A 26,923-nucleotide genomic window follows, 5' to 3' on the forward strand; every position below is an offset into this window, starting at 1 on the left:
AATCAGGTTATCGCACAAAATATAAATAAATTACATTTTACAAGGATGTCAGTAAATGCAAAAAAGCCATTTCCTTTTTCCTGCCACACAGACAAAGTTTTGTATAATTTAAACTCCAAGTCCTACCACCTGGGAGGTTACACTTCACCATTGATACATTTAACACATAGCTTTAAATATGGTTTGTATTGGATTTACCAAACAAATATTCTTCCTTCCTGCATCTACCATTCAGGATTCGTATAACAATTAAATCAGCTACATGAAACAAACAGGTTCCAAGCCCATAGACTATCTATGGGATAAGGAGATCCCATGTGATTAGCATATTTCTCTAAGGAACTTACACATCAAAAGGTATTGTCATTCACACCTCTCTGCTAGGACAGGGCCATTAGCATGCCACTTCCTATTTCCAGAGGATAAGAGACAGTAGCGCAAGTTTATCCCAGTTGCCCGGAGGCAAGAAAAATATTGGTGCCTTCCCCCTCCCCCCTCTATATCATCCGTGAGCCAATAAGATGCCGTTTTGAGATCCGAGTAAAACCAAACCCGCTCATCTCTAATTATAACTATATGAAGCTACTACAAAACTGTTGCAACTGGGCAGATTTATGTAGGGGTCCAACCACACACTACATAGATCTGCTCAGTTACTCACAATGCTGATTATTTCTCGGACAATTAATTTGCAAGTGTCATACCCAGGATTAGAACCCACAACCTATTACACTGGAAGCATGCACCTTACTGATGGAGATATCTGCTCTTGCATAAGAAGTATGAGAATTCTAGCTATATGAAGTTACTTGTAATTGTCCGAGAAATAATGTCATATAGTTAGAATTCTCATGCTTCCTTTATAGGGGAAATAGCTTCATCAGTAAGGTGTCTGCTTCCAGTGTATCTATAATAAAGAGGGCGTGATTTGTAAGGTGTAGTGACTAGTGTGGAAGTCGGCTACGGAAGAGATACCGGCTGCTGTCAATTAAATTAATGGATTAATGTCGCTGAACACACAGAACAGGAGGAGAGGTGCCCCCCTTCAAAGCAGGAGCCCGGCGGCAGCTGACTCCGTTGCCTCCCACAGTTCTGCCTCTGATAAGAGATGATTATTCAGACAGCTATAGTAAGTGCGTCCCTTTAAAATACAGGTGACCACATCTCAAATACAAATACATTTAAATATGCATTCCTGCAATTGTGCACAGAGCACTACATATGACATGCCAAAACACATCACTTAACATACTTTAAATAACCGGTGCCTAGCACCCACAATACATTTAAAGATGGCGACTAGCGCCAGTGCACAGTTTAAAAGTGGCGCCAAGCGCCCATTGTCCTCCTAATGGCGCCGGGCACTAGGGGTTAACCCCCTTCAGTGCTGCGGCCGCCATTACACGTGTGGCTGGTTAGTCTCTCCGGCCACAGTAATATTGTATTACCATCTTTATTTCACCAAAGTTTATCATAATCTCTACAAACTTCATTTTTCAAGAACATCTTGTTAATCAAAAATATATATTTCATGACATTCTTATGCTCGTCTGGTCTGATCTCCAAATAACAAGCAGAAGAAACTAAGAAACATCTTAACCAATGGTGAAATCTCCAAAAGGCATTTTCACCTACCTCCCCTGCCTTCTCTAACCCCTTTCTCATTTCATCCGTAATGGCTAACAATGTATTTTCCTTACCTAATTTTTTCCTTCATCCTCTTCCTCAAACCCCTGGTTACCGCTGTGTTAGTACAATTAACCATCTCCAAAAATGGTGAATCCATGGGAACAGCTGCCTTTTTTTGGCTCCTTGACCCTGCCAACCTTCTTTGCAACCCCACACGCAACTAACTTTGCTAACTTGTGCAGGTGCATGGGGGAATCTGATCCATCGCTACTAACAGAGGAATCAGATAAGGAGCTAACCGAAGATGCAGCAAAAACTTCATGCTCACCAGATCCTGAAGGGCCGGCAGTTCCAAACGTGTCAGTCAACTGTGCAGTTGCAGGAATGAAATCCACCCTTTCCACCGGAATAGTCTCCATGTGTTGTATCGAACCTTCGCTTGCTGGAGTAGGAGGCACCGGAGACAAGTCACTGGAACTAACTACAGAAACAAACCGGTATTAAATTACCAACCACTCCAGCAAGACCTCTAGAGAAAAAACAGGAGTAGGCCACAATGTTGCTCCAACTGAAATTGCCCCATGTGAAGTTGGAACCGGACTAAGTTATACTAAATGACCTCACACCATGCTGACCGGAGGGAGGCAAGAGGATATAGGCCCACCCTGACTGAAGGTTGGAAACCACGGCTCCGGCGGTACATATCCGCCTTGCCAAGGGTACCCATAGGGCCCAGTCTACTGTGCTAGGGAATAAAACTGCTGCCAATATGGCATCTGGCTGAAATGTGATGCTCGCAAAGTATTTAGCATGAGCCCACCATCCCCAAGACACTAGGAGTGGCAAAAATTCTGAGCAAGCTGAGCACTAGACGGATTGCACTACTTGTGGGGTAGAAACTATAGAAGGCAACCCCTGGGTGACAACTCGAGCTAACAGCATCTGTAAATATTGGTGGCCCTTGCTGCTGCAAAAGCCTGCAAGCCTAGCGACCCCAGTGCTAAACTCCCACTTGACATACCCCTAAAAGATGCAAAGGCTGCTGGCTGCCCTGGCAGAGAAACATTAGCCAACATGGCATCCTGAGCAAGAATTGGCAGCAATGTATTGATATATGCAGCAGGTGGCTCCATAATCACATCTAATATAGAACCAGCAGTCTGCTGTGCACCATGTGCTGGCATGCTGTCCCCTAACATGGCAGGTGCAGGGTCACCAGAAGTTAACCCTGTTATGGGGCCTGATATTGCCATCTCTCTGCTGCCCTGGGTTGACTCCTGGCTGCGAAGTCCTAATCCCTCCATGTCCTGGAATGCACCCTCGCCTCTGTATGCTCCAGGTGTGGGGCCTGTGACCTCTGCAAAAAGGCCTGGGAGCTCAGCGCCTGCACCCCCACACTGCCAGTGCTAAATGCAGTTGGCAATGCCCAGTTCCCAGCATGTGCATCGCTGCCCCCCCCCCCCCCCGCCCCAGCACTTGCAGCCTCCATGGTGCTCCTGCTGACTACAAAACACACACAGCCATGCAGCGTGCTTGATGTAGCTGGAGTGGGAGGTGCTGATGGAGCAGGCTGATCCTCAGTGGGCAGGCTGCCTCAGCAAGATACCGTGGGGCTGGAACTTGTCTGCGAGGATGGGGCATAATGGAGGGAGGGCAACAATGCGGTAAGAAATGGGAAAAAGGGAGAAAAAAAAAACCCAGTCTGAAAAATAGAGGGGGAGGGGGGAGGAGGAGAAAGAATGAATGGAAGGTGAAGAAAAAAAGAATAGATGGAATAAATAAGGTATAGAGCAGAAAATAGGGAAGCTAGAAGAAAGTATGTGAGCAAGAGCTATGCAAGGTAAATGGAGAGATACAGATACTGTAGTACTCAGCCTTCCAAGATGAACAAGAGGACTATTAATATTTAAATTCCCTTTATATACCCTATCACAACCACCCTATACTCCCTTATAGGCCAAAACTAGCTCACCACAAAAACAGAACTTGATCTGCCTAGCAACCAACTGACCTAAACTTAACCCATCACAAAAATGTAAGACTCAGTTTCACGCCTGTGCAGCCCTCCCCTAATCTAGTTGCATGTAATTAGAATTGCCTGTTTTGGAGAGCTTTGTCAGTGAAGTATAGTTCATGGAGCATACATAGCCAAGTGCTTACTTATCACAAGGCAATTTAGCTCCTTTGGCCAAGTGATCATTTGGGTTCAGCTGTGTTAAAAATCACAAAGTATAAATATATTTTTTTTTTTTAGGAACAGTTAAACTTTGAACAACTGATTGGAAATTTCCAATTAAACAATGGCATTTTCTTAAATACTGTCTGACCATGGCTAAGAATAAGGGATACATGAGAAACTCAAAAGGGCCCCATACACTACAACAATATGTCTGAGGCTGAAATTCAGAGGAGATTTCCCTTGAACTCTCCCGGGACTGGTTCCATATGATATGGTACATTTTGCATGCGATATATCATATGCGATCTTAGCCATACCTGCGGGAATAGACATAGGAGTGCAGCACTAACAATCTAGGGGAGCCAATCCAACCCTTACAGGAACGTGCATCGGATCGGAAACCCATCCAAAATGCCTGATTTTGCACAATATATCGGCCCAAATGCCCTAAATTGGCTGAAATCGGGCATTATCGTTCTAGTGTATGGGGCCCTTTAGAGGTATGGGCCTAATTCATGTTTGTGCACCATCAAATATATAATCAATAGCACTACATGGTCCAACTCTACCACTGCATTCTATACTCTACCTGTGATTTTGGGGTAAAAACACCATTTGGCCCCAGGAACACTCGAATCAAAGCAGCAGCCTCTGGAATAGCATTCCTCCGTGCTTATACCAGGAAATCCGCAATCTTCACGCTCTTCGATATCCATACTACATTGCAGTTTATCTGGATGGAGCAGAGCACAAATCAGTACAACAGGAAATCTTACAATGCATGACAAGAAAGTTGGGAGCGCTACTGCAGGTACTCTAACCCTTGACAGTGCCAAATACATAATTGCCAACACTGCAAACATGTCCCATATACATAGAACACACCATTACCAGAGATCACCCTCTGGAAATGATCAGTTTGCAACTATGCATGAGTTGGCAGGGATTACTCTCTATGGGGTATATTCAATTAGAGTCGGAAACTGCCATCTTGTCGGAAAGACGGCAGTTTGACTAGCATATGTCAATAGGGGTTCAGACCTATTCAATCAAGCCTAAATTTTTCCGACAAGTTGGGAAACCCAACTTACCGGAAAGCACGTGGATTGGCGAAATAGCATGTTTCTGTCGGAAAGGGGACCAAATCCAACAGGTTTTAGCCCAGTCTCCGACAATGACACTGATTGGATCAGATTGGCACTGTCAGGACCGGGCCAAACCTGTCAGATTTGGCCCAGCGTCCATGCAGCTGCTGTGTCAGGGCAGTTATTGATTTTTTTTTTCCCTAAAGAGAGTCTTAAATAAGCCCCAACATGTACCTCACACCAACCAGCTTCCTTCCCCCCTGCCACCCTGTGTGATACATCCTGTGCAGCAGGGTCCTGTGGGTCATGATACCCCCAGTGTCCATGTCAGCAGTCCCCGGGCAGCTCTCAGCAAGGCAGCTTCTGCTGCACAGGATGTATCACAGGGCAGCAGGGGCAAAGGAAGCTGGATGGTGTGAGGTATGTTAGGGCTTATTTAAGTCTTTCTAAAATCAATAACAGCCCTGACACAGCAGCTGCACGGACACCGGGCCACTTCTGACAGTCTGATTTGGCCACTCTGAATAGGGCTGGTCAGATCCATTCCGACAAATGCATGTCAGAATGGATCAGACTTTAATTAAATATACCCCAGCACTGCAAGTATGGCGGTTCGGTGTACCATAAGAAATTCACAGCTGGTACACCGTACTGCCAGACTGTCCACCATACTGCATCCTGCTGGCTTCACTCTGTGAGGGGAGGAGAGCACAGCACCTCTCCTGCCCCTCAATTCTCTGAGGCCCAGTCTCTCTCCAATGGTGGTTTGCTAGCCAATAAGCTCACGGACTGGCAGCCACGGCTCCTGATTGGCTTCCGGTCCGCGAGCTCCGATTGGCTAACGAACCGGTGCCTCATTTCATATTGACCCCGCTGGAGTGTGAGAACGGGCATCAGAGAATTGAGGGACAGGAGAGGCACTGCGCTCTCTTCCCCTCACACAAAGGGAACAGCCAGCGGTAAGGGGTGGGGGTGAAATGAGCGCAGTGTATCTGGCACTATAGGGGTCATATGTCTATCTTGCCCCCCATATGTGTATCACACCCCTATTTTGATTGGCTATGCCCCATGTGGCATTTGACCATGCCCATTTTATGGCACAGTACCTATAAGACATTTTTTCTACTTGCACTACTGATATACCTCTATATGTCCACCCATTTGTGACACATCATAAAATAAAGATCATAACTGACAGTTAAGATGGGCATACACTATATAAATTATCTGGCAGACAATTTGTCCAGTCTGGATGGAATGAAAATCTGGTAATCAACTATTTTTCCTAAACACTGGAACAATGGAAAAATTGTCAGACAAGATGGTTAGACCAAATATTCAACTAATTTGTTTGAACTATTTTTGTCCATTTTCCAGTGTTTGAGTAAATAGTTGATTGTAATTTGCCGTAACAGATTATCAGATATTCGTTCCAGATTATACAGATGGTCTGCCAGATAGTTGTATAGTGTATACATTGGCGTTTCTATCATGAGTGCAATGTGTGCAGTGCACATGGGGCTCTGGATCCAGAGGGGCTCACACCACACACATAGCCCCTATATTTTAGTACTCACCTCTCTGGAATCCAACGTCTGGTGCTGCAGCTGTATCCATTGCACACAAAAAAAAAAAAAAAAAAAAAAAAGCACCAAAATGGCCGCCATGCATGCAGTTTGAATTGTGTCTGGAACATGGCAGGCACCATGTTTCTGGAGACCTGCGCAGTAGGCTCTGGCACAATGTCGGAGCCTACTGTACTGTGGAGGGGACCCACCTGGAGTCTACACACAAGCCCCCTTCTTGCTTAAGATGCCCCTGAGAGTATACCTAGCTTTACTGATGGATCTACGTACCTGGAATGCTTTACTATTAGTGCACCTCATGACTGAAGGCTCCCATCAGTTATTTATTGTAGGTTACTACTTAGGTGTGAGCGTCATGTAGTATTATGAGATGCAATAATGTGCATCACATACTGTAGTGTGTAATGCTTGTGGTTCCCAGTAAACAGATACAAAGCATTCTTAAAAAATTAGAGATGCGCGGGTTTGAATTTACTCAGTTCTTATTGCCAAAATTAATGAGTTCAGATTTCTCGATTTTTCTTAATGGCTATCCTAAACACGTGACATTTGAGAGCCAATAAGATGCCATTTTTAGAGATGGGTAAAGCCAAACCTGCACATCTACTAAATCAAAATCCACTCCCAATCTGTATTTACCCTGATGCATAATCATCTGTATGTAAAAGTTAGTGATTTTATTAAGGGGACTATTGTGATTGTACTTTACCACTATAAGATAGCTCATCAACTATTACATGGACACAACTGCATTGGATTTAAAGGTTATTTATTAATTAGAATGACCCTATTCGTAAAGGGATGGCAAGTAAGGTGCTACCTTAACCAGCTCCAGTCAATTAGATCTCCTAAAAAGGTGGCAACTGAAACTCCCCATCTATAAATAAGCATTTATAGATGGGGCTGTGCTGAGAGGGTCTCACCACCCTTTACTATGGCACAGTGTGGATGCTCTTGCAGTGAAGTGCCAATTGTCCCCCTGCAAAGGGCAGGACACATCTGCTGTCCTTCAAATGGGTAAGTGCCCCACAATGACCACCTATGCCACACGCAACTGCTGGCCAGTAGTGCCTTTTTGCCACTGCCAGGATCTAAGAACCACCACATCCCATTCTAAGAAATGCAGCCTGCCACCCTGAATGAAAAGTAAGGATATAACTGCATAAAACTAATCCAAACAGGAAAAAAAGACTCCCTTAAGAAAAACACCAACCCCTAACAGTGAAAGGTAAACACCATTATTCCTGAAATAATGAGGTCTCTGTAGCACTAACAACGGATGCCTAACTGAAACACCACCTACGGACAATACAGCAAAATGTATCTTCTTCCTATCCTTGTCGATGGCAGTAAAATCACGTGAACCCTCCAGACAAACCTAGGTATGTCAGACCACACCAGAAGAATCTCAGGCCAATGAACATGTTCTCCCAAATCCGCCTTGGATCTTTATAAGATCAGTGCCATTAACTTGGCCAACATCATTACCACCAAGGTGTACGATCCACACATCAAAACACACCCAATGTTGCTCTCGCTGAAAAAGTTTATCTAATAAATCCTGACCACTTAAGGCCACTAACCCCTAACCATATAACCCGCCCGGCCACCAAACAACTCAGATGCTCTTCTAGCAAGCGGGTGACAATCATCTCAAACACACATAAAAATGGCCCACCACCCAAATCTATTCAGAATAATCGGTTGGCGCTGTTAAGGAAAGCATAACCTAGTTGTCAGACACCACACCCACAAATTTGTAAACCAAAGTTAATAGAAAACAGAACGGTTAGTAACAACCCAAGTAAAGGAGAAGACTAAAACACCTCCCATGGACCTTCAGGTTCAGCCAAATGTCATTAGACCACCTCAGAGGAAAAATTAATCCCTTCACACACCCAATTCTGGAATACTAGCCATTAAAAAATTGTCAAGTAAATTTTTTTTGGGTTGGCGCAAACAGAGCAACATTTAATTATCTAACTTTATATAGGACCTAAAGGACTTCCAATAATACCCCTTTTACACTCGCAGAAAAATCCCAGGATATTGCACATGAACGCGCATCATCCCGGGATTTTTGAGAGTGTGAATGGGTACAGGGACAATTTCCCAGGACGAGCATCCCGGGATTTCAACCCAGGTCTTGAATTCGGGACCGTCCCGGGAAGCTGTGCAGTGTGACCGGGTATACCGGGTCAAGGCGACCCGGCACCTGTTCTCTGCATAAGAGGAGGCGGTGCTTGGAGAAGATTATCTCCAAGCACCGACTCCGCTAGAGTCAGCGGTGACGTCACCGACCCGGCAATATGCCAGGTCGGCCCGCTAATGTGAAAGGGTCATTCCCGGGAATGTGTCCCGGCAAATATACCGGGACACATTGCCGGGAATGACCTTTCACTGCAAATGTAAAAAGGGGTATAACCCATTTCTTGAATGGCTGAAGTTGGAAGACCACTAGCCGCTGCCCCAAAGCAGAAAGAGTGCATCCCATACTCCACCTGGAGCCCTAATTTACTTAAACAATGCTTAAGCACTGCAGTGAACTGAAACCTAGTAAGAGGCAAGGAATCTCCGTGTAGCAGGAATTGGGCACCACCTGAAGGCCTTAAAGGTGTATAGATGTTGCCAGCCTAACCAGGCACAACTCAGCCTCTGTCTGAGCTTTTAAGAAAACCCAATGTCTGCAGCACAACTGACCGCTCTTGTACCAGGGTACAGTATCTTGCACATCCTTAACTGCCGTTTAAAATCAATGTCTTTGAACAGCAGACCCATATCCTCGGCCATTTATTGACCGCCACTAACTCTAAAAGCACCAAAAAAATGCAAAAAAGGAAAAAGCTAATTCGAACAGGGATGCCTTAAATTTAGTATCAGTCACTGCAGCGAGAATTGCTAACAAATCATGCAACAACTGCATGTCAATGGGCCTACACGAGTTAGCTGGGGTTATCTTTTTCTTAGCTCAGCCCCTAAGGGCTTTGGACAAAAATAAAAAACCCCACACACTACTTGGAGGGGCCATACTCATGCAACAACCGCATGTGGAATGAAATACCCAAAGCCACTCATGGCCGCCTTGGATCTGCCCTTCTTGTAATGGCCCCAAATGACAGCCATCAAACAACTCTCCAACTTACCCATGCCTCCATTCCTAGCTCGAATTGCTTCACATTCCTGCCATGCTGCTGAATATGTCTGAAGGGTTGCAGGCATAGGTTCCTATTTATATTTTTTCTAGCTGGTGCTCAGCGGGAGGCAGCAGTGACCAACGCTCATTATGCCACACACTAATGCCCATTACACAATATGCCACACTAATGCCCATTACGTGATACGCCACACACTAATGCCAATTACATATGATACACAGTTATGACCCCGACACCATTTTATGAAAAACACACTGCCACTGACATTGCTAGGGGTCTCCTGGGCATTGCCTGGGGTTTCCTTTGTTGCCAGGGATCTCCTGGCCACTGCCTCAGTAAAGTTAGGGAGGGTGGGTGTGGGCATCAGTTGTTACTGCTAGCCTATGGTTGTAGATGCCAAAGATTTCCATGACAAATCCACTATGCCTTATCGATAATCTGCCAGACAATCCCAGGATCCCCACCCCTGGAGCCAACTCGCAAAATTGAAACATGAAAGTGCATCCACAATGCCATTGTCCACTCTGGGCACATGCCTAGCAGTGAAATATTAAAACAGGCATTTCAAAACCAGGAACCTCAGCAGATGCAAAGCTTGTCAAGTGCTGGTTTACCGCCTGAAACACTCCCAGATTGTCGCATCAGAAAATAAGTGGTTTGACACATTAGCAGCACACAACTCCACTGCTACAATTATCAAAAACTCCAACAACAAATTCACTGTAAACCCCCGAGAGACCCAAGACAGAGGCCAGGTCACAACACACCACTCGCCCTAAAAGAAAGCTCTAAAACCCATAGACCCTGCTGCATCGGTGAATAGCTGCAGGAGGAAGCTAGAGACAGGCCTGAAGGGCCATAACAATTCCAACTTAAAACCCTCCAAGGAGGAAGACCAAGTTCTCAGGTCATCCTTAATCTCCCATGACAAGGGAATGCTGTGATGTGGCCCGGCCACTCCAGCCGTGGATCTCTCCAGTTTGCGGCAAACATCTCCCCATCAGGTTGCCCCAACACGCAAAGTTCAAGGATCCCAAGAGGGATTGGGCCTGACGCAGCCCAACTCTCCCTTTACTCAAACATTCATCTATTTAACCTAAAAGCTTCTGAAACTTGTCTGCGGAAATGCAGCAGCATCCTGCTGCCATATCCACCTCAATCCCTGGGTAAGAAAGGCAACACGTAGGGCCCTCCATCTTATGTGCAACTGCAACACCTGAAACAGTGCACCCACTGAGGATAATACATCCTGGCAAAGGTTACCATCTTAGACCTATAAAAAAAAAAAAAATCTTCCAAATAGTGGGCGATGCCTGCGTGTACTGTGCAGGCATTGATACACTAATGTAAAAAAAAAAAAAAAAAAAGTGTTAAACTTCTCAAAATAGAACAGCCCATGGGCAAACAAATGTCAATGTAGAAACAACTGTATAACTGAAAACCCATGAACTTAAAAAGAATCAGGGTGAAGTGGGAGTAGGCAGAAAGCCGACTCAACATAACTTTGCCAAATGATCTCCCACACCAAAACCCTGTATCAACTCCAGGGCCTCAAACAACTGGTAACAGACCCTACAAAATTCCTCATGGATTGAGTCGTTAATGGAGCCCCCATGTGGGTAAGACAGATGCTGGATTAAATGGAATTGGCCATGGACCTTATGCACCACCACAAAAGGAGACATGCACAAGCCGGGCAATGGTTTACATGTAAGGACTGCTCATGCAACCCAATTTTACTGCCACCTTCTGCCTAACCACATGGGGTAATTCCCTTGCAGACCTTAAAATCCTGCACGAAACACCTTGAACTGTCAGGAATTGGCAAATGGAAGCTGAAACCATCTAACAAAAATTTGGCATCCACCCAATTAGGATACCGGTGCAACCATTTAGCCAATTACAACACAACTATGGGGGAAGTCACTTTACTTGGCACCTCTGCTATGCTCTGTCCCCCGGTTGCAGATTTGCAGCCCTTGGCAGGGTGACTGGCTCCGCAGATTCTACAGGAAAGTCGAAAACCATTCACATACCTGCTGCATTTAGAATCGTTAAAAGCAAAACACTTCCCTTTCACTGTGGACCCAGTATTTCTTTTCCCACCTGGAAAAGTCTTCTTGCCCTGACCATTAGATGGTTTTTTCCCTGGTTGGTCACTTCCAGCCAAACCTAGACGTCCTTGAAACCCAAAAGGTAGCAGATTACCATTTTGATTTCACCAAAATGTATCACTCTTCAAACACAACCTTTGTTTTTCAAAATAAAAAAATAAATATTTCACAAAATTCTTATACTTGTCTGGCCTGGTTTCCAAATGGCAAGCTTTAGAAACCTTTCAACCAATGGTGAGAACTCCGAAAAGCATTTTCACCTACCTCCCCTGCATTCTTATCCATCTCCAACCCCTTTCTCATTTCATACATAATGGCAAACACAGACGTATTTTCCTTTCCTAATTTTTTTCCTTCGTCCTCTTCCCAAACCCCTAGTTACTGCTGTGTTAGTGCAGTTAACCATTTTAGAAAACAGTGGCTCCATGGGAACTGCTGCCTTTTTTATGGCTCCTTAACCCCGCCAACCCAATTCACAACCTCACACGCAAACTAAATTCACTAACTTGCGCAAGCGCTTGGGGGAAACTGACCCATCGCTGCTAGCAGATGAAAATCAGATGATGCAGCAGAAACTTCATGCTCACCAGATCCTGAAGGGCTGGCAGTTCCGAACATGTCTGTCAACTTTGCAGTTGTCGAAATGGAATCCACCCCTCCTACCGGAATAGTCTCCATGTATGGTCTCGAACCTTCGCTTGCCACAGGAGGAAGCACCGTAGATGAGTCACTGGCACTAGCTTCAGAAACAAACAGGTATTAAACTACCAACCACTCCAGCAAGCCCCTAGAGGAAACAAGAGTAGGCCAGAGTGTTGCTCCAACTGAAACCGCCCCAGGTGAGGTTGGAAACTGGCCAAGTGATGGTAAATGACCTCGTAATGCACTGACCAGAGTGGGGTAACAGGGCATAGGCCCACCCTGACTGAAGTTTGGAAACCACGGCAGCCCGTACCTGCCCTGCCAAGAGTACCCATAGGGCCCCGTCTGCTGTGCTAGGGAATGAAACTGCTGCCAATGTGGCATTTGGCCAAATTTAGACACATGCAAAGTAATTGGCGTGAGCCCATCATCCCCAAGACTCTAGGAGTGTGACAAAAATCCTGAGCAATCCCAGAGAACTAGATGGATTGCACTATGTTCGGGGGTAGAAACTATGGAAGGCAACCCATGGATGATAACTGGAGCTAACAGCATCTGTAAATATTGGTGGCCTATGCTGCTTGCTGTTGTGAAAGCCTGCAAGCCTAGCGATCCTGATGCTAAACTCCCACTCGACATGGCCCTAAAAGATGCAAAGGCTTATGGCTGCCCTGGCAGAGAAACTAACATGGCATCCTGTGCAGGAATTGCTGCAATGTATTGATATGCCAAGCAGGTGGCACCATAATTACATCTAACAGAACCAGCAGCCTGCTGTGCACCAGGTGTGTGCGTGCTGTCCCCTAAAATGGCAGGTGCAGGGTAACCAGAAGTAAACCTTGTTATGGGGTCCGATATTGCAGTCCCACTGCAACCCTGGGTGCACTCCCCAGCCATGGGAGTCCTGGCTGGCCCCTCCGCAGCCTGGAATGTACCCTCACATCTGTATGCCCCAGGCATGGGTCCTGCGACCTCAGCACAGAGGCCTGGGAGCCCATTGCCTGCACCCACCACACTGGCAGTGCTAAACGCAGCTGTGATGCCTTGTCACCAGCACGCGTCACTATCCCCCAGTGCTCATGACCTCTGTGGTGCTAATGCTGACAGCAGGACACAGCTATGCTTGATACAGCCAGAGCATGAGGCTCTGACGGAGCAGGCTGGTCCACCATGCCTCCCACCCGCACATTCCCCCAGCCAACCCTGTATCAACAGCAAACCGCTGAGGTCAGCTGGTTGACCTCAGCAGGACGCCGCAGGGCTGGAGCTAGTCTGCGGGCATGATGGAGGGAGCATGAAAATGTGGTAAGTGAAATAATGGGAAAGGGGGGGGATAAGAAGTAAGAAAAATAAAAGGGGCTGAATGAATGGAAGGTGAAGAAAGAATAGATGGAATAAAATGAGGTATAGAGCAGAAAAGAGGACAGCTAGAAGAAAGTGTATGTGAGCAAGAGCTATGCAAGGTAAATCAGGAGAGAAAGATAATGTAGTACGCTACCTTCCAAAACAAGAGGATTAAATATTCAAAATCATTATATAAACGCCAACAAAAAAAAAAAAACACCCCTATACTCCCTGATAAGCTAAGTTTAGCCTACCACAAAAACAAACAATCTGCCTAGCAACCAACTGACCTAAAGAGTCATTTTTGTGATGGGGTAAAGTTAAATAATTTTGTGCCTATGCAGCCCTCCTCTAATCTACTTGCATGTAATTAGAATGGCCTGTTTTGAAGAGCTTTGTCAGTGAAGTATAGTTCATGGAGCATACATGGCCTAGTGCTCACTTATCACAAGGCAATTTAGCGCCTTTGGTCAACTGATCATTTGGGTTCAGCTGTGTTAAAAATCAAAGTATATATATTTATTTATTTTTTTAGGAACAGTTAATCGAACAGTTCAACAAACTTTGAACAGCTGGTTACAGGAAATTTCATCTTAAACAGTGGCATTTTCTTGTATACTGTGTAACCATGGCTAAGAGTAAGGGATTCACAAGATAAACTCTTAGAGCTGTGGGCCTAATTCATGTTGGTGCACCATCAAATCTGTAACCCTTAGCACTACATGCTCCCACACTCCATAACTCCACTCTATACTCTACCTGTACTTTTGGGGTAAAAACACCATATAACCCCAGGAACATTTGCATTAAAGCAGCAGCCTCTGGAATAGCATTCCTTAGCACTTATCCCGGGAAAACCGCAATCTTCACGCTCTTGGATGTCCACGCTACATTGCAGTATATCTGGATAGAGCAGAGCACACAACATCAGGACAATAGGAAATACAGTGCATGGCTAGAAAGCTGTAGCTCTACTGCAATGACTAACCCTAGACAGTGCCAAATACATAGGGTCCAACTAAGAACCGATTACAGCAGCAAATTTGTTAGCTAATGGGTAAAAGCATATGCACTGAAGGTGGGGCAGATATAACATGTGCAGAGAGAGTTAGATTTGGGTGGGGTGTGTTCAAACTGATTTCTAAATTGCAGTGTAAAAATAAAGCAGCCAGTATTTACCCTGCACAGAAATATAACCCACCCAAAGCCAACATTGCACATGTTAAATCTGCCCCCCTTCCTGCAGTTTTGCCCATTAGCTAACAAATTTGCTGCTGCAATCAGATATGAATTACCCCCATAATTGTCAACCTTGCAAACATGTCCAAGATATAGAAAACACAGTTTGATGAATCTAACTTAAAGGATATATTTTCACATGGAAATAATTTTCCATATAACTTACCACAGAAAATAAGAAAAACACTAAGACTTGCACTCAATACTCAGATAAAGAGGAATTGTTGTGGAGTTGGGATGCAGTAAAGATGCCAGCTGTTTGGGATTCTGACAGCTGGCAATCCGTTTGTAGGTATAGCAGATAGTTTAGGCTTAGGTGTCACCCGTGGGGTTAGGCACCCCTGTGGGAGGTTAGGTTTTAAGCACTGTGGGGGGATGGTTAGGCTGCATAGAAGGTGACATTTTAGGCACGACCCATGGGATGCTAGTGTCAGGCACTAAGTGGGAAGGTTACGGTTAGGCTGTGGAAAAGGATGGTTAGTGTTAGGGTGTAGAGGAGAGAGGGAACAGTCAGGATTTACATTATCAGGATGCCAGCAATGGTATTCTGACTAATAGCATTCCATCACCTGGGATATACTGAATACATGGAGTTAGTCAATTTAAATACATAAAATATAGGGACCATGGAAGGAAGAAAATTTACAGAGACTTTACACCATACCATTGCCCCCTGGAACTTCATATAAGTTAGGAACTATGCATGAGTGGGCAGTGCTTGCTCTCTACCTGCCCACCCATTTGTGCGACATCATACAAGAAAGAGCATAACTGACAGTTATCCTGGGCATACACTAAACAATTATCTGGCAGGCTATCTATCCAGTCTGGATGGTGGGAATGAAAATCTGGTAATGTATAGGAGCAAATGTCAATTAACCATTTGCTCCCAAACACTGGAAAATGGACAAAAATTATAGAATCAAACTGGGATAAACCCAAATTTTAACAAATTTGTTAAACTTCCATTTGAGTGTTTTGGAGTAAGTGGTTGATTGGCATCTACAGTATGAGAGTAAATGACAGATTTCCATTCCAACCAGCCAGTGTTGGACAGATGGTCTGCCAGATAATTATATAGTGCCTACCCAGCTTTACTGATGAAAGGCTTAATCACCTATGTACCTCATGACTGAAGTTTCCAAAAAAATGTTTATGTTACTATTGAAGTTGGATACACTAATATTTTCTGTCCAATCTAGCTGTTTGGAACAAAAATCATCTAATATCTGGGAGCAAATGACCCCAAATTAACCCAGGAAATGCTTGAGTCAAAGCAACAATTCCTTACATACTGCAGCACTTATTGTGGGATACCCACAATCCCTTCTGCTGTACAGTTCCACGTTATTGTTTGTCACTTGTGGTTGATGCAGTAAGGAAACAGCCAGAAGTTATAGCAGCTTAATTTTTTTTTTTTTTTAAAGAAACAATATATATGGAGCAATTTAGCTAGATCACAGGGCAATTTAGCTCCTTTGGTCAACTAATCATTTGGGTTCAGCTGTGTTAAAAATTGGGATCCAGTCTGAAGATACACTGTCTACGTTGACAATGTTTAGGTCGACCACCAGAGGTTGACAGGTCAAAAGGTCGACACGAGTTTCTTTTTTTTTTAAACTTTCATACTTAACGATCCACGTGGACTACGATTGGAACAATAATCTGTGCCGAGCAAAGTGAAGGGGTTCCCGGTCACTCTACAAAGACGACAACACCAAAAAACAAAAAAAATTAATGTCGACCTTTTGACCCGTCGACCTAGAAACCCTTTTGAACTCCCATCCTTGTTGACCTAAACATGGTCAACCTAGACACAGTTGATCTAATGATCCACACTGGTTAAAATCAAAAAGTATAATTTTTTTTGGAATTGTTAACCAAACAGTTGAACAAACTTTGAACAGCTAATAACAGGAAGTTTCAACTTAAACAATGGCATTTTCATATATACTGTCTGGCCATGGCCAAGAAGGGATACACAAGCAAAACTTAGAGCTATGGTATTATCCATGTTTCTCCAGCAGGGTCCACAGTTTATCCAAAGGATAACAATGGGATATGATGGAGCGACAGCAAATTGGCACCAGTCAAAAGCTTTCTGGCCTTCCAGGTTGCAACGTGCCCATCCATATATCCCCGCTTAATTGGCTCAGGCAAATCAGTTTGTTTGGTGCGGCAGGAGCCGGACCACAGTCAGAGGGCTGCTGTTTTTAGCAGCCCTAAGCTTTCTTATTTTACTTTTACAGTCTTACTAGTTTGAGTGATCTTTCTAGACAGTGTCTTATACACTTAGAAAGTCGCTCCAACAACACTCCGCCAGGTCGTAACAATGCTTACCCACGAGTACAGTGCTGTTTCGGTGGGTGTCTGTCTGATATACTAGCAGGTGCAGCAGAGGTTACCAGGCTGTGGCCGGAGCATGGGGAGAAGGTAAGGAATTGGTTCCACTTAGCTAGATGGATTATGTACACAGCCACACTGTTTTGGGAGGAGACTACCAAACAGTAGCTGATGCAGGTGCACCAGCGCTAGGCCTTAAAGATCATAGGCTCCAGCAATAGCAAGAGGCCATGATCCCTAGGGTAAATGTCAGCAAAAAGGGGGGGGGTGAGGGAGTCAGATGCTCTCCTGGTCACCCCTCCCCCCGGTTCATGACCAGTTTCCTCAGAGTCTCCCGCCATGAACTGATTCCTCGCTTCCGTCCTAGACACTGCACGAGGGGACCCAGATGCAGCATAGGTGGCTGTGTGACCGGTGCATCTGTGTTCACCGAGTGTCTGTGTTCACTACAGGTTCATGGGGCTGCAGTGTACACTAGTAGCGTCTGGATCCACTCAGCGTTCGCATTGATCGATCCTTGAAGTAAGGAGAGTCTCCCTGTATCCCACTGAGTGGGGGCTGTACAGCACTAAATCTCTATCTACCCTATTGAGTACTAATAGTTCGATAAGTACCTATTGCCTACGAGTCTGTATATTTACTGTTTTTCATATTGCATCTGAATAAGTTAGATCTGTTTAAACGTGATCAGTAATATGTTCTTCTACATACTTAAACACGTGTTTGTAGTTGATGTGCTCATATTGCTAGTGTATAATATGTGACTGCCAACTTTACTATAGGTTTGTCAGTTGTTTTCTCTGATCCTCAATGCTGGTGCATGGGTAGGGTCAGATTGTATGTCACTTTTAGAAGGTTTAAAGTGATTAGTCACAAATTGTGTAGTACACTGTGAAAGTGACGATTATTTATCAAGAGCGGTAAAGGTGAGGAAGGTACACCCACAGCAACACCACTCGTATCATGTTTGTCTTGGAAAACTGTATTACAGTATCCTCAGAATCTGGTTCAGGATGATTTGTGTGCAAATTGTTTTAGTTTTCTGCAAAATACAAGGCAGATCCCTGTACAACATCAGGTACAGATGGATCCACCTTGGGCTATGTTTGCACAGACCTTGTCCAGTATAGCTGAATGGATAATTCCTACAGCTTCTGTACCAGGAATGGGTTACACTATTATCCCTTACATGCATCTCCTTACCGACGGTATATAATTTCGCCCAGCAGCTTCTCAAATGAAACAAATGGATAATCTGATGGTAAGTAAATCTTCACTTTCACAGGCTACACGAGGATTCATCAGAAGATGAAAGCTCAATTAATTCTACTTCGGCATACAAAGAGGAGGAAGGTCTCAGCTCAGTGGATATAGCAGAGTTAGAGCAATGAAAGCCATTCTATCCTTAGAGGATTCAGCAGAGCCGGTGTTGAAAACCAAGGCACCTGTGATTAAACATCCCAAAACAGTTAATACTGAGTTTCCAGGGTCAGATCAGCTGACAGAAATCATGGAAGAGGCTTGGCCTACACCCAATAAATCATTTAGATGCCAATTATCCTCTTCCAGCTGGGGATAGTTTAAAAAGAGGTAGCTCCTATTGCCTTTGCCATCATTAAACGATGTCATGGATAGGAGGGTGGATGGGTTTCTAAAAACCATATTTTCCCTGTCCAGGGCAGTCATAATGCCAGCCATGGTTTCAGCTTAGATGGCAAAGGCAGTGGCTGCATGTGCAGATACATTGGAGAGGGATGTTTTCAGTAGCTTCTAGAGAGCAGAAATACCATATAACTCAAACAGGCTGCAATATTCTTGGAAGCAGCAGAATTAGGGGTACTAACACCTCCAGGGCAACAGCTTTCAATAGCTGCTCGCAGAGCAGTTTGGTTACATACATTGAAAGCAGATTCAGAATCCAAGGTGGTTTTGGAATTTCTGCCTTTTTCTGGAAATTCTCTTTGGTAAAGAGTTGACAGATATTCTGGAGTCAGAAGCAGACTCTAAAAATGTCAAGCTTCCTTCAACATTACAAACCTAACGTTCTGGGTTTTCTGCCCTTCTGGTCTCAAGGAAAAAAAAAAAGTTAAAGGGAAAAAGCGACTGCAAGCCCCAATACAACAAGTCTGGTAAGACCTAAAAAAAAAAAAAAAAAAATAAATATTTGGGCTAACAGAGGGCCAGCTTCCAAATCAGAAGATAAGCCATCAGCCTGATGGTGCGGGTCTCCAACTGGGGAACAACTTCAGTTTGCACAGATCTGGCAGCAGTCTACAACAGATGCCTGGGTGCAGGTAGTGGCATCTCTAGGTTATGCATTTCCCTTCAAGAAGCATCCTCCTCAAAGGTTTTTCTGTACCAGCCTGTCTCTGGTAGAGACAAAGGCCAGGGCTTTGCAAGAAGCAGTTCAGAAATTGCTTCAGTCAGGAGTAATTATTCCAGTTCCCCCTGCACAACTAGGACAGGGTTTTTACTCCAACCTATTTCTGGTTCAGAAGCCAAATGGGTCATTTCGTCCCATTCTCAATCTCAAAATGCTGAACAAATACATTTGAGTACCTCTGTTTCACATGGAGATGTTACGTTCCATAATCTTGGCCATGGAGCCAGGGGATTATATGGTATCCCTGGATATACAGGATGCTTACCTACATGTTCCTATAGCACTGTCACATCAATGTTCTCAGGTTCACTATCCTCCAACAGCATTTTCAGTTCCAGGCTCTACCCTTTGGGTTGACCACAGCCCCCAGAGTATTTACCAAGATTTTGGCGGTTATGGCAGCTTATCTCTACCAGCAGGGGATAAGAATTTTCACATCCCTCAACAATCTTTTAATCCTGGCACAGTCACAGGAATTGCGCCCATGTCATCTTCAGACATGTCTGCAGAAACATGGGTCACTCATAAATTGGGCAAAATAGTCTGTAATTCAGTCACGATGGATGACTCACTTGGGGACTGTACTGGATTCAGGTCTGCAGAGTAATTTTACCTCAGAACAAGATATTCAAGGTTCAGTCAAGGATTCAGGACTTGCTACATAGTAAAACTGTATCCATTCACACAGCAATGCAAGTGATGGGCTTGATGGTGTCAACATTCAACATGATGGAGTATGCACAATTCCACTCAAAACTTCTGCAGCGTCTAATTCTTGCCAAATGGAATGGATAACATCAGACTATAAACAGACTATGGTACTTTCGGTAAAAGAAGGTTATTAGACTGGTGGCAACAGACATCCCATCTAGACAAGGGGAGACCCTTTTGGATATCCGATTGGGAGATTTGGACAAGAGACGCCAGTCTTCAGGGCTGGGGAGCAGTGTCTAGAAGATTGTGTTTCCAGGGGCAATGGACCAAAGAAGAAGGTTGCCTGCCAATTAATGTGTTGGAACGTCAGGCCATATACATGGCACCGATTCAGGCAAAAAACATTCTTCAAGAAAAACCAGTACAGATCCGCTTGGACAACGCAACGGCAAGAGTGTACCTCAACCATCAGGGAGTAACTCAGCCAAAAAGCAATGAAGGAGGCAAGTCGCATACTGACGGGAACAGAACTTACCATCCAGCCTTGTCCGCAGTATTCATTCCAGGAGTCCTAAACTGGGAAGCGTACTCTCAGTCGACACCATTCAAGCAAGCGAATGGGCTCTATACCCGGAGGTCTTCCAGACTGAAGTAAACAAATGGAGGTTGCCAGAGAGATCTCATGGTGTCCCGTCTGAAAAACAAAGTGCCTGCATACAGGTCAAGAACAAAGGATCCCAGAGCAATCTTTGTGGATGCCTTGGCAGTAAGATGGGACTGTCATCTGGCTTATGTGTTTCCTCTGATCAACCCATTACCCAGGGTGGTGAGGAAAATAAAGCAAGGAAGGGGTGCAATGATAGTAATAGCTCCTGCTTGGCCAGGAAGGCATTGGTATACGGATCTGCAGAGAATGTCGATGGATGCTCCATTTCTGCGTCAGACCTACTGACGCGGGGTCATTGTTATCACAGACATCTGTACTGACTGTCTGATGGCGTGGCTCTTGAAACCTCTATCCTTAAGTCAAGAGGATTCTCACAGCAGGTAATTCAAACAATGCTCAGAGCAAGAGAGAAGAGTGTCTTTGTGAGGGCACTGGTATGAACCATGTAGATCCTTAAGGCACGGACTACGTCCTATGATGCATCTCCTGCAGAAAGGTCTGGCCCTAGGAAGGCTGGGACTACAATTTATTCATTAAGATGGAATTTAGACACCACCTTAGGAAGATAACCAGATTTGGTTTTGAGACCTACATCTGAACGGAAAAAAAAAACCCACACAAAAGGAGTGACATCATTTAATGTTGAAGGCAGAGGTAATGTAGATTCACACCAATTGAATTACATGCGTTTCTACTTTGGTAGCCACCTCCCTTTTTAAACCATCCCCAGCTGGAAGAGGATAATGGGAATTCCATTTCTTTGGAATTCCCAACTTCTTATTGGGTGTTACCCAAGCCTCTTGCATAATTTCTGTAGGCTGTTCTGACCCAGGAAATTCAGTCCTGACTGTTTTGGGACGTTTAAATAAAAAGGTGCCTTAGATTTTATCAAAGGCTCTGCTACCTCCTCTATGGATAGAATGGCTTTCATATAGCACTAATTAACTTAGGTATGTCCACTGAACCAAGAACTTCACACTTGTCTCTGTATGTAGACCTGGATTGTGACGAGTCCTCAACTGAAACACGTGTAGACCATGAAGAGGTTGTTTCATGTCTATGTGATTTACTTCCCACCGGCCTTTCAGCCTGGTTTTGTTGAAAGGCTGCAGATTCCTGGACTGGTTGTGATAAACCCCAGGGGGAATGTTTTCATGTAAGGTTTAATACGGTAACCTATCCCTGGTTTATATAGGTTATAGGAGATGGCAATATCTGCTCAGCTGTACTGGATGTCTGTGCAAAAGTAGCCCATGAGGGTTTGACTTGAACCTGTGATTGCCTTTGATTATTCAGGAGGCTTTGATGAAAACTAAAACAGTTTGCATGTAACATTTTGAACCAGATCTTGAAAGGTTAACCCAGCTTTGCAAGACAAACATGAAATGAGTGTTGGTGCTGCTGTGGAGAGTATCCTCTCCACCCTTACCTCTAAGGGATGATAAAAAAAAAAAAAAAAAAATCACACACATGTACAGTGTTAACTACAGAATCTGTGACTGAAATCACTTTAAAACTTGTTAAAGTAAAATACAATACAATCCCTCCCTGCTTTGCACCAGCATTGAGGATCGGAATACACAGAAACTGACAGAAATAGCAAAGTCATCAATCACACTAGCAACCAGTCACAGGTTATACATTAATAAGCAATGTGCACATTCAACTACAGATACACTTCAAGTATATAGGAGAAACATTACTGTAATACATTGTATAGGACTCAATGTATTTAGTTGCACAGTGAAAAAAAACAGCAGCAACGTTTAGACTCTTATGCATCAGGCACTTATCCAACTAAGTGTACTTAATGGTAGAGACTTCGTGCTGTATCATCCAGCTCAGGAGAGGGGGATACAGGGAGACTTCACCCCGTTTCCAGGATTGATCAATACGTTAGTGAACACTGAGTAGATCCAGATGCTAATAGTGTACAAAAATGACCAGTGAACACAAACAAACCAGTCACAGCCAACTCAGTTGCAACTGGGTCCTTTTAGATACACTGCATCTCAGATGGAAGTGGGAAACTAGTCATGAACTGGGGTAGGTGCGCATCTTACTCCCCACAACCCCAGGGATTGCAGCCTCACATTAATCCCTGGGGCATAGTGCTGGTGTACCAGAGGTGGCAGCCATATCAGAGACGGTTTGGTAGTCACCTTCCCAAGAACAGTGCGGCTTTGTCTGCTAAGCAGAACCAATGCCTCACCTTCTCCCTGTGCTCCAGCCACAGCCTGGTAATGTCCCTTGGACTTGCTCGTACAATTGACAGACCCACCAAGACAGCACTGTACACATGGGTAAGTGTTGTTGCGACCCAGCAACAACACTTACCCATGACTTGGAGGAACCTGGTCATGACCCAATGTTTTTCCTGTGAATAACCTGTGGACCCTGCTGGAGAAACTTATCAGTTGGCAACTATGCATGAGTAGACGTTACTTGCTCTCTATATGCCCACCCATTTGTGAGACATAAGAAAGCATTCCTAACAATTAAGCTGGGAATACACTATTTATCTGGTAAACCATCTGTCCAATCTGTCTGGTTGGAATGAAAATCTGGTCATGTATCAACTATTTTTCCAAAACACTAATATGGAGACAAATGGTCAGACAAGTTGGTTAAAACAAATAATCAACCAATTTTTATTTATTTATTTTACTAGTTTTGCCCGTTTTCCAGCGTTTGGGAGTAAATGGTTGATTGTCATTTGCTCTCATACATTACCAAATTTTTATTCCAACTAACCAGATTGGAAAGATAGCCTGCCAGATAGTTGTATAGTGTATTCCTAGCTTTACTGATGGATCTATTTGCCTAAAAGGCATTACTACTAGTGCACCTCATGACTGAAGTATCCCATCACTTATTTATTGTAGGTTACTACTTAGAGGTGTGAGCATCATGTAGTATTATGAGACACAATGTTCATCACATTCTGTATTAATGTCTCTGGTTCCCAGTTAATAGATATGAAGCATTCTAAAAAAAAAAAAAAAAAAAAAAACAGATGTGCATGTTTGAATTTACTCACTGAGTTAACGCCAAAATTAATGCCAGTTCAGATTTATCCCAGTTTCTTATAGTGATGTGCACCGGAAATTTTTCGGGTTTTGGTTTTGGATTTGGTTCCGCGGCCGTGTTTTGCATTCGGACGCATTTTTGCAAAACCTCCCTGAAAATTTTGTCGGATTCGGGTGCGTTTTGGATTCGGGTGTTTTTAAAAAAAAAAACCCTCAAAAACAGCTTTAATCATAGAATGTGGGGGTCATTTTGATCCCATAATATTATTAACCTCAATAACCATAATTTACACTCATTTTCAGTCTATTCTGAACACCTCACAATATTATTTTTAGTCCTAAAATTTGCACTGAGGTCGCTGGATAGCTAAGCTAAGCGACACAAGTGGCCGACACAAACACCTGGCACATCTTGGAGGGGCACTGCAGTGTCAGACAGGATGGCACTACAAAAAAAATAGTCCCCAAACAGCACATGATGCAAATAAAAAAAAAAAAGAGGCGCAATGAGGTAGCTGTGTGACTAAGCTAAGCGACCCAAGTGGCTGACAAACACCTGGCCCATCTAGGAGTGGCACTGCAGTTTTCTAGCGAGAGGATGAGTGCTTCCATCCTCATGTGAAGCTGAACCACTAGCCATGAACATAGGCCAGGGCCCTCAGCCGTTCCTTGCCACTCCGTGTCGTAAATGGCATATTGGCAAGTTTACGCTTTTCCTCAGACACTTTTAATTTTGATTTTTGGGTCATTTTACTGAACTTTTGTTTTTTGGATTTTACATGCTCTCTACTATGACATTGGGCATCGGCCTTGGCAGACGACGTTGATGGCCTTTCATAGTCTCGGCCATGACTAGTGGCAGCAGCTTCAGCACGAGGTGGAAGTGGATCTTGATCTTTCCCTATTTTACCCTCCACATTTTTGTTCTCCATTTTTTAATGTGTGGAATTATATGCCAGTATCAATAGCAATGGCCTACTACTATATATACTGCGCACAACTGAAATGCACCACAGGTATGGATGGATAGTATACTTGACGACACAGAGGTAGGTAGAGCAATGGCCTTCCATACCGTACTGCTATATATACTGGTGGTCACTGGTCAGCAAAACTCTGCACTGTACTCCTCCTATATAATACTGCTGGTCCCCAGTCCCCACAATAAAGCAGTGTGAGCACAGATATATGCAGCACACTGAGCACAGATATGGAGCGTTTTTCAGGCAGAGATCATATAATACTGGTGGTCACTGGTCAGCAAAACTCTGCACTGTACTCCTCCTATATAATACAGCTGCTCCCCAGTCCCCACAATTAAGCAATAAGCACAAATATTTGCATCAACATTAATAAACGGAGAAGACGCCAGCCACAACCTCTCCCTAACATTTCCAATGCACGAGTGAAAATGGCGGCAACGCGTGGCTGCTTATATAGAATCAGAATCTCGCGAGAATCGGACAGCGGGATGATGCCTCGGACCCGTGTAAAATGGGTGAAGTTCGGGGGGTTCAGTTTCCGAGGAACCGAACCCGCTCATCACTAGTTTCTTATTATATATTCAAAACATGTGACATCTGTGAGCCAATAAGATGTCACTTTTCGAGCCAGTTAAATTCAGGTAAATCCAAACCAGCAATTCTCTACTAAAAACAGTGATCAAAATCTGCGCTCAATCTGTATTTACCCTAATGCATAATCTGGGTATCTAAAAGTATGTGTGATTTCATTACTTTTTATGTAATTAGAATTGCCTGTTTTGAAGATGTTGCTCAGTGAAGCAGGGCCATAACTACGCGTGTGCCAGGTGTGCCTGGCACACAGCGCAGTTGCCCTGAGGGCGCAACGGCCAGCGGCATGTAATTAGTCAAATTTACTCATTACATGCCGCCTCTGCTGTGTGCACCGTGCTGGTGAGGAGAGCAGCAGCGTTGGAGGCAGCGGAGGAGGGAGGAGGACTGGAGCTGCAGCAGTGCTATGTCATTGGTAGTGGTGCCGCTGCAGCAGTCCCCTCTCCTTCCGAATTGGCTGCCTGGTGCTGCTGTGAAGCGGTTCCTTCATCCCAGCAGCAGCAGGCAGCCAATATGGAAGGAGAAGGGACTGCTGCAGTGGCGCCTCTACCAATGACATAGCGCTGCTGCGGCTTCAGACCCCATCCCTCCTCCTCCTCTGCCTGCACTGAGGGAGCTGCCAGCATGAGGAGCCTGACTGCAGGCGGGGAGAGATGGTAAGTATCTCTCTCTATTTCTCTATCTAATCTGTCTGCCGCAATGTGTAAAAAGGGGCTCTACCTGGTGTAGTGGCGCTACTGTGCAGCATAATCTGAATAATGGAGACTACTGTGCACTGTAGTATGAATTGGTATTATTTTGTGGCCACGCCCCTTCCCCATGAAGCCATGCCCCTATACATTTTTTGCACACCTACGGCGCGCACTGCCCCTATCTTGCATGGGGGGGTGCTAATACAGTTTATTGCACACAGCGCTAATATGCCTAGTTACGGCACTGCAGTAAAGTATAGTTAATGGAGCATACATCGACTAGTGCTTACTCATCCCAGGGAACGAACGAACAAAATTTAGGAATAGTTAATCAAACTGTTAAACAAACTCTGAACAGCTGTTATCAGGAAATTTCAGCTTAAACAATTGCATTTTCTTATATACTGTCTGGCCATGGCTAAGAGTAAGGGATACACAAGCAAAACTCCTAGAGCTATGGGCTGGGGGCCTAATTTTTAGTTGATTGCAGCAGCAATTTGTTAGCAATTGGGCAAAACCATGTGCACTGCAGGAGGGGCAGATATAACATGTGCAGAGAGAGTTAGATTTGGGTGGGGTGTGTTCAAACTGAAATCTAAATTGCAGTG

At 44.4% G+C, this 26,923-nt stretch overlaps 1 protein-coding gene across 1 annotated transcript in view; it reads right to left on the minus strand.

Annotated features, from left to right (window-relative positions):
- Nucleotides 1-26,923, minus strand: part of LOC135026993 (uncharacterized) — a 176,625-nt gene that overhangs the window by 6,397 nt on the left and 143,305 nt on the right. Inside the window, exons 16-19 of the mRNA XM_063953671.1 lie at nt 14,494-14,637; nt 12,336-12,488; nt 4,398-4,541; nt 1,958-2,110 (exon numbers count right to left, since the gene is read on the minus strand). Of these exons, the coding sequence (XP_063809741.1) occupies nt 1,958-2,110; nt 4,398-4,541; nt 12,336-12,488; nt 14,494-14,637 (594 nt within the window). The remainder of the gene's footprint in view (nt 1-1,957; nt 2,111-4,397; nt 4,542-12,335; nt 12,489-14,493; nt 14,638-26,923) is intronic.

The sequence above is a fragment of the Pseudophryne corroboree genome, chromosome 2, assembly GCF_028390025.1.
Source record: "Pseudophryne corroboree isolate aPseCor3 chromosome 2, aPseCor3.hap2, whole genome shotgun sequence".
In the NCBI taxonomy this organism is placed as follows: domain Eukaryota; kingdom Metazoa; phylum Chordata; class Amphibia; order Anura; family Myobatrachidae; genus Pseudophryne; species Pseudophryne corroboree.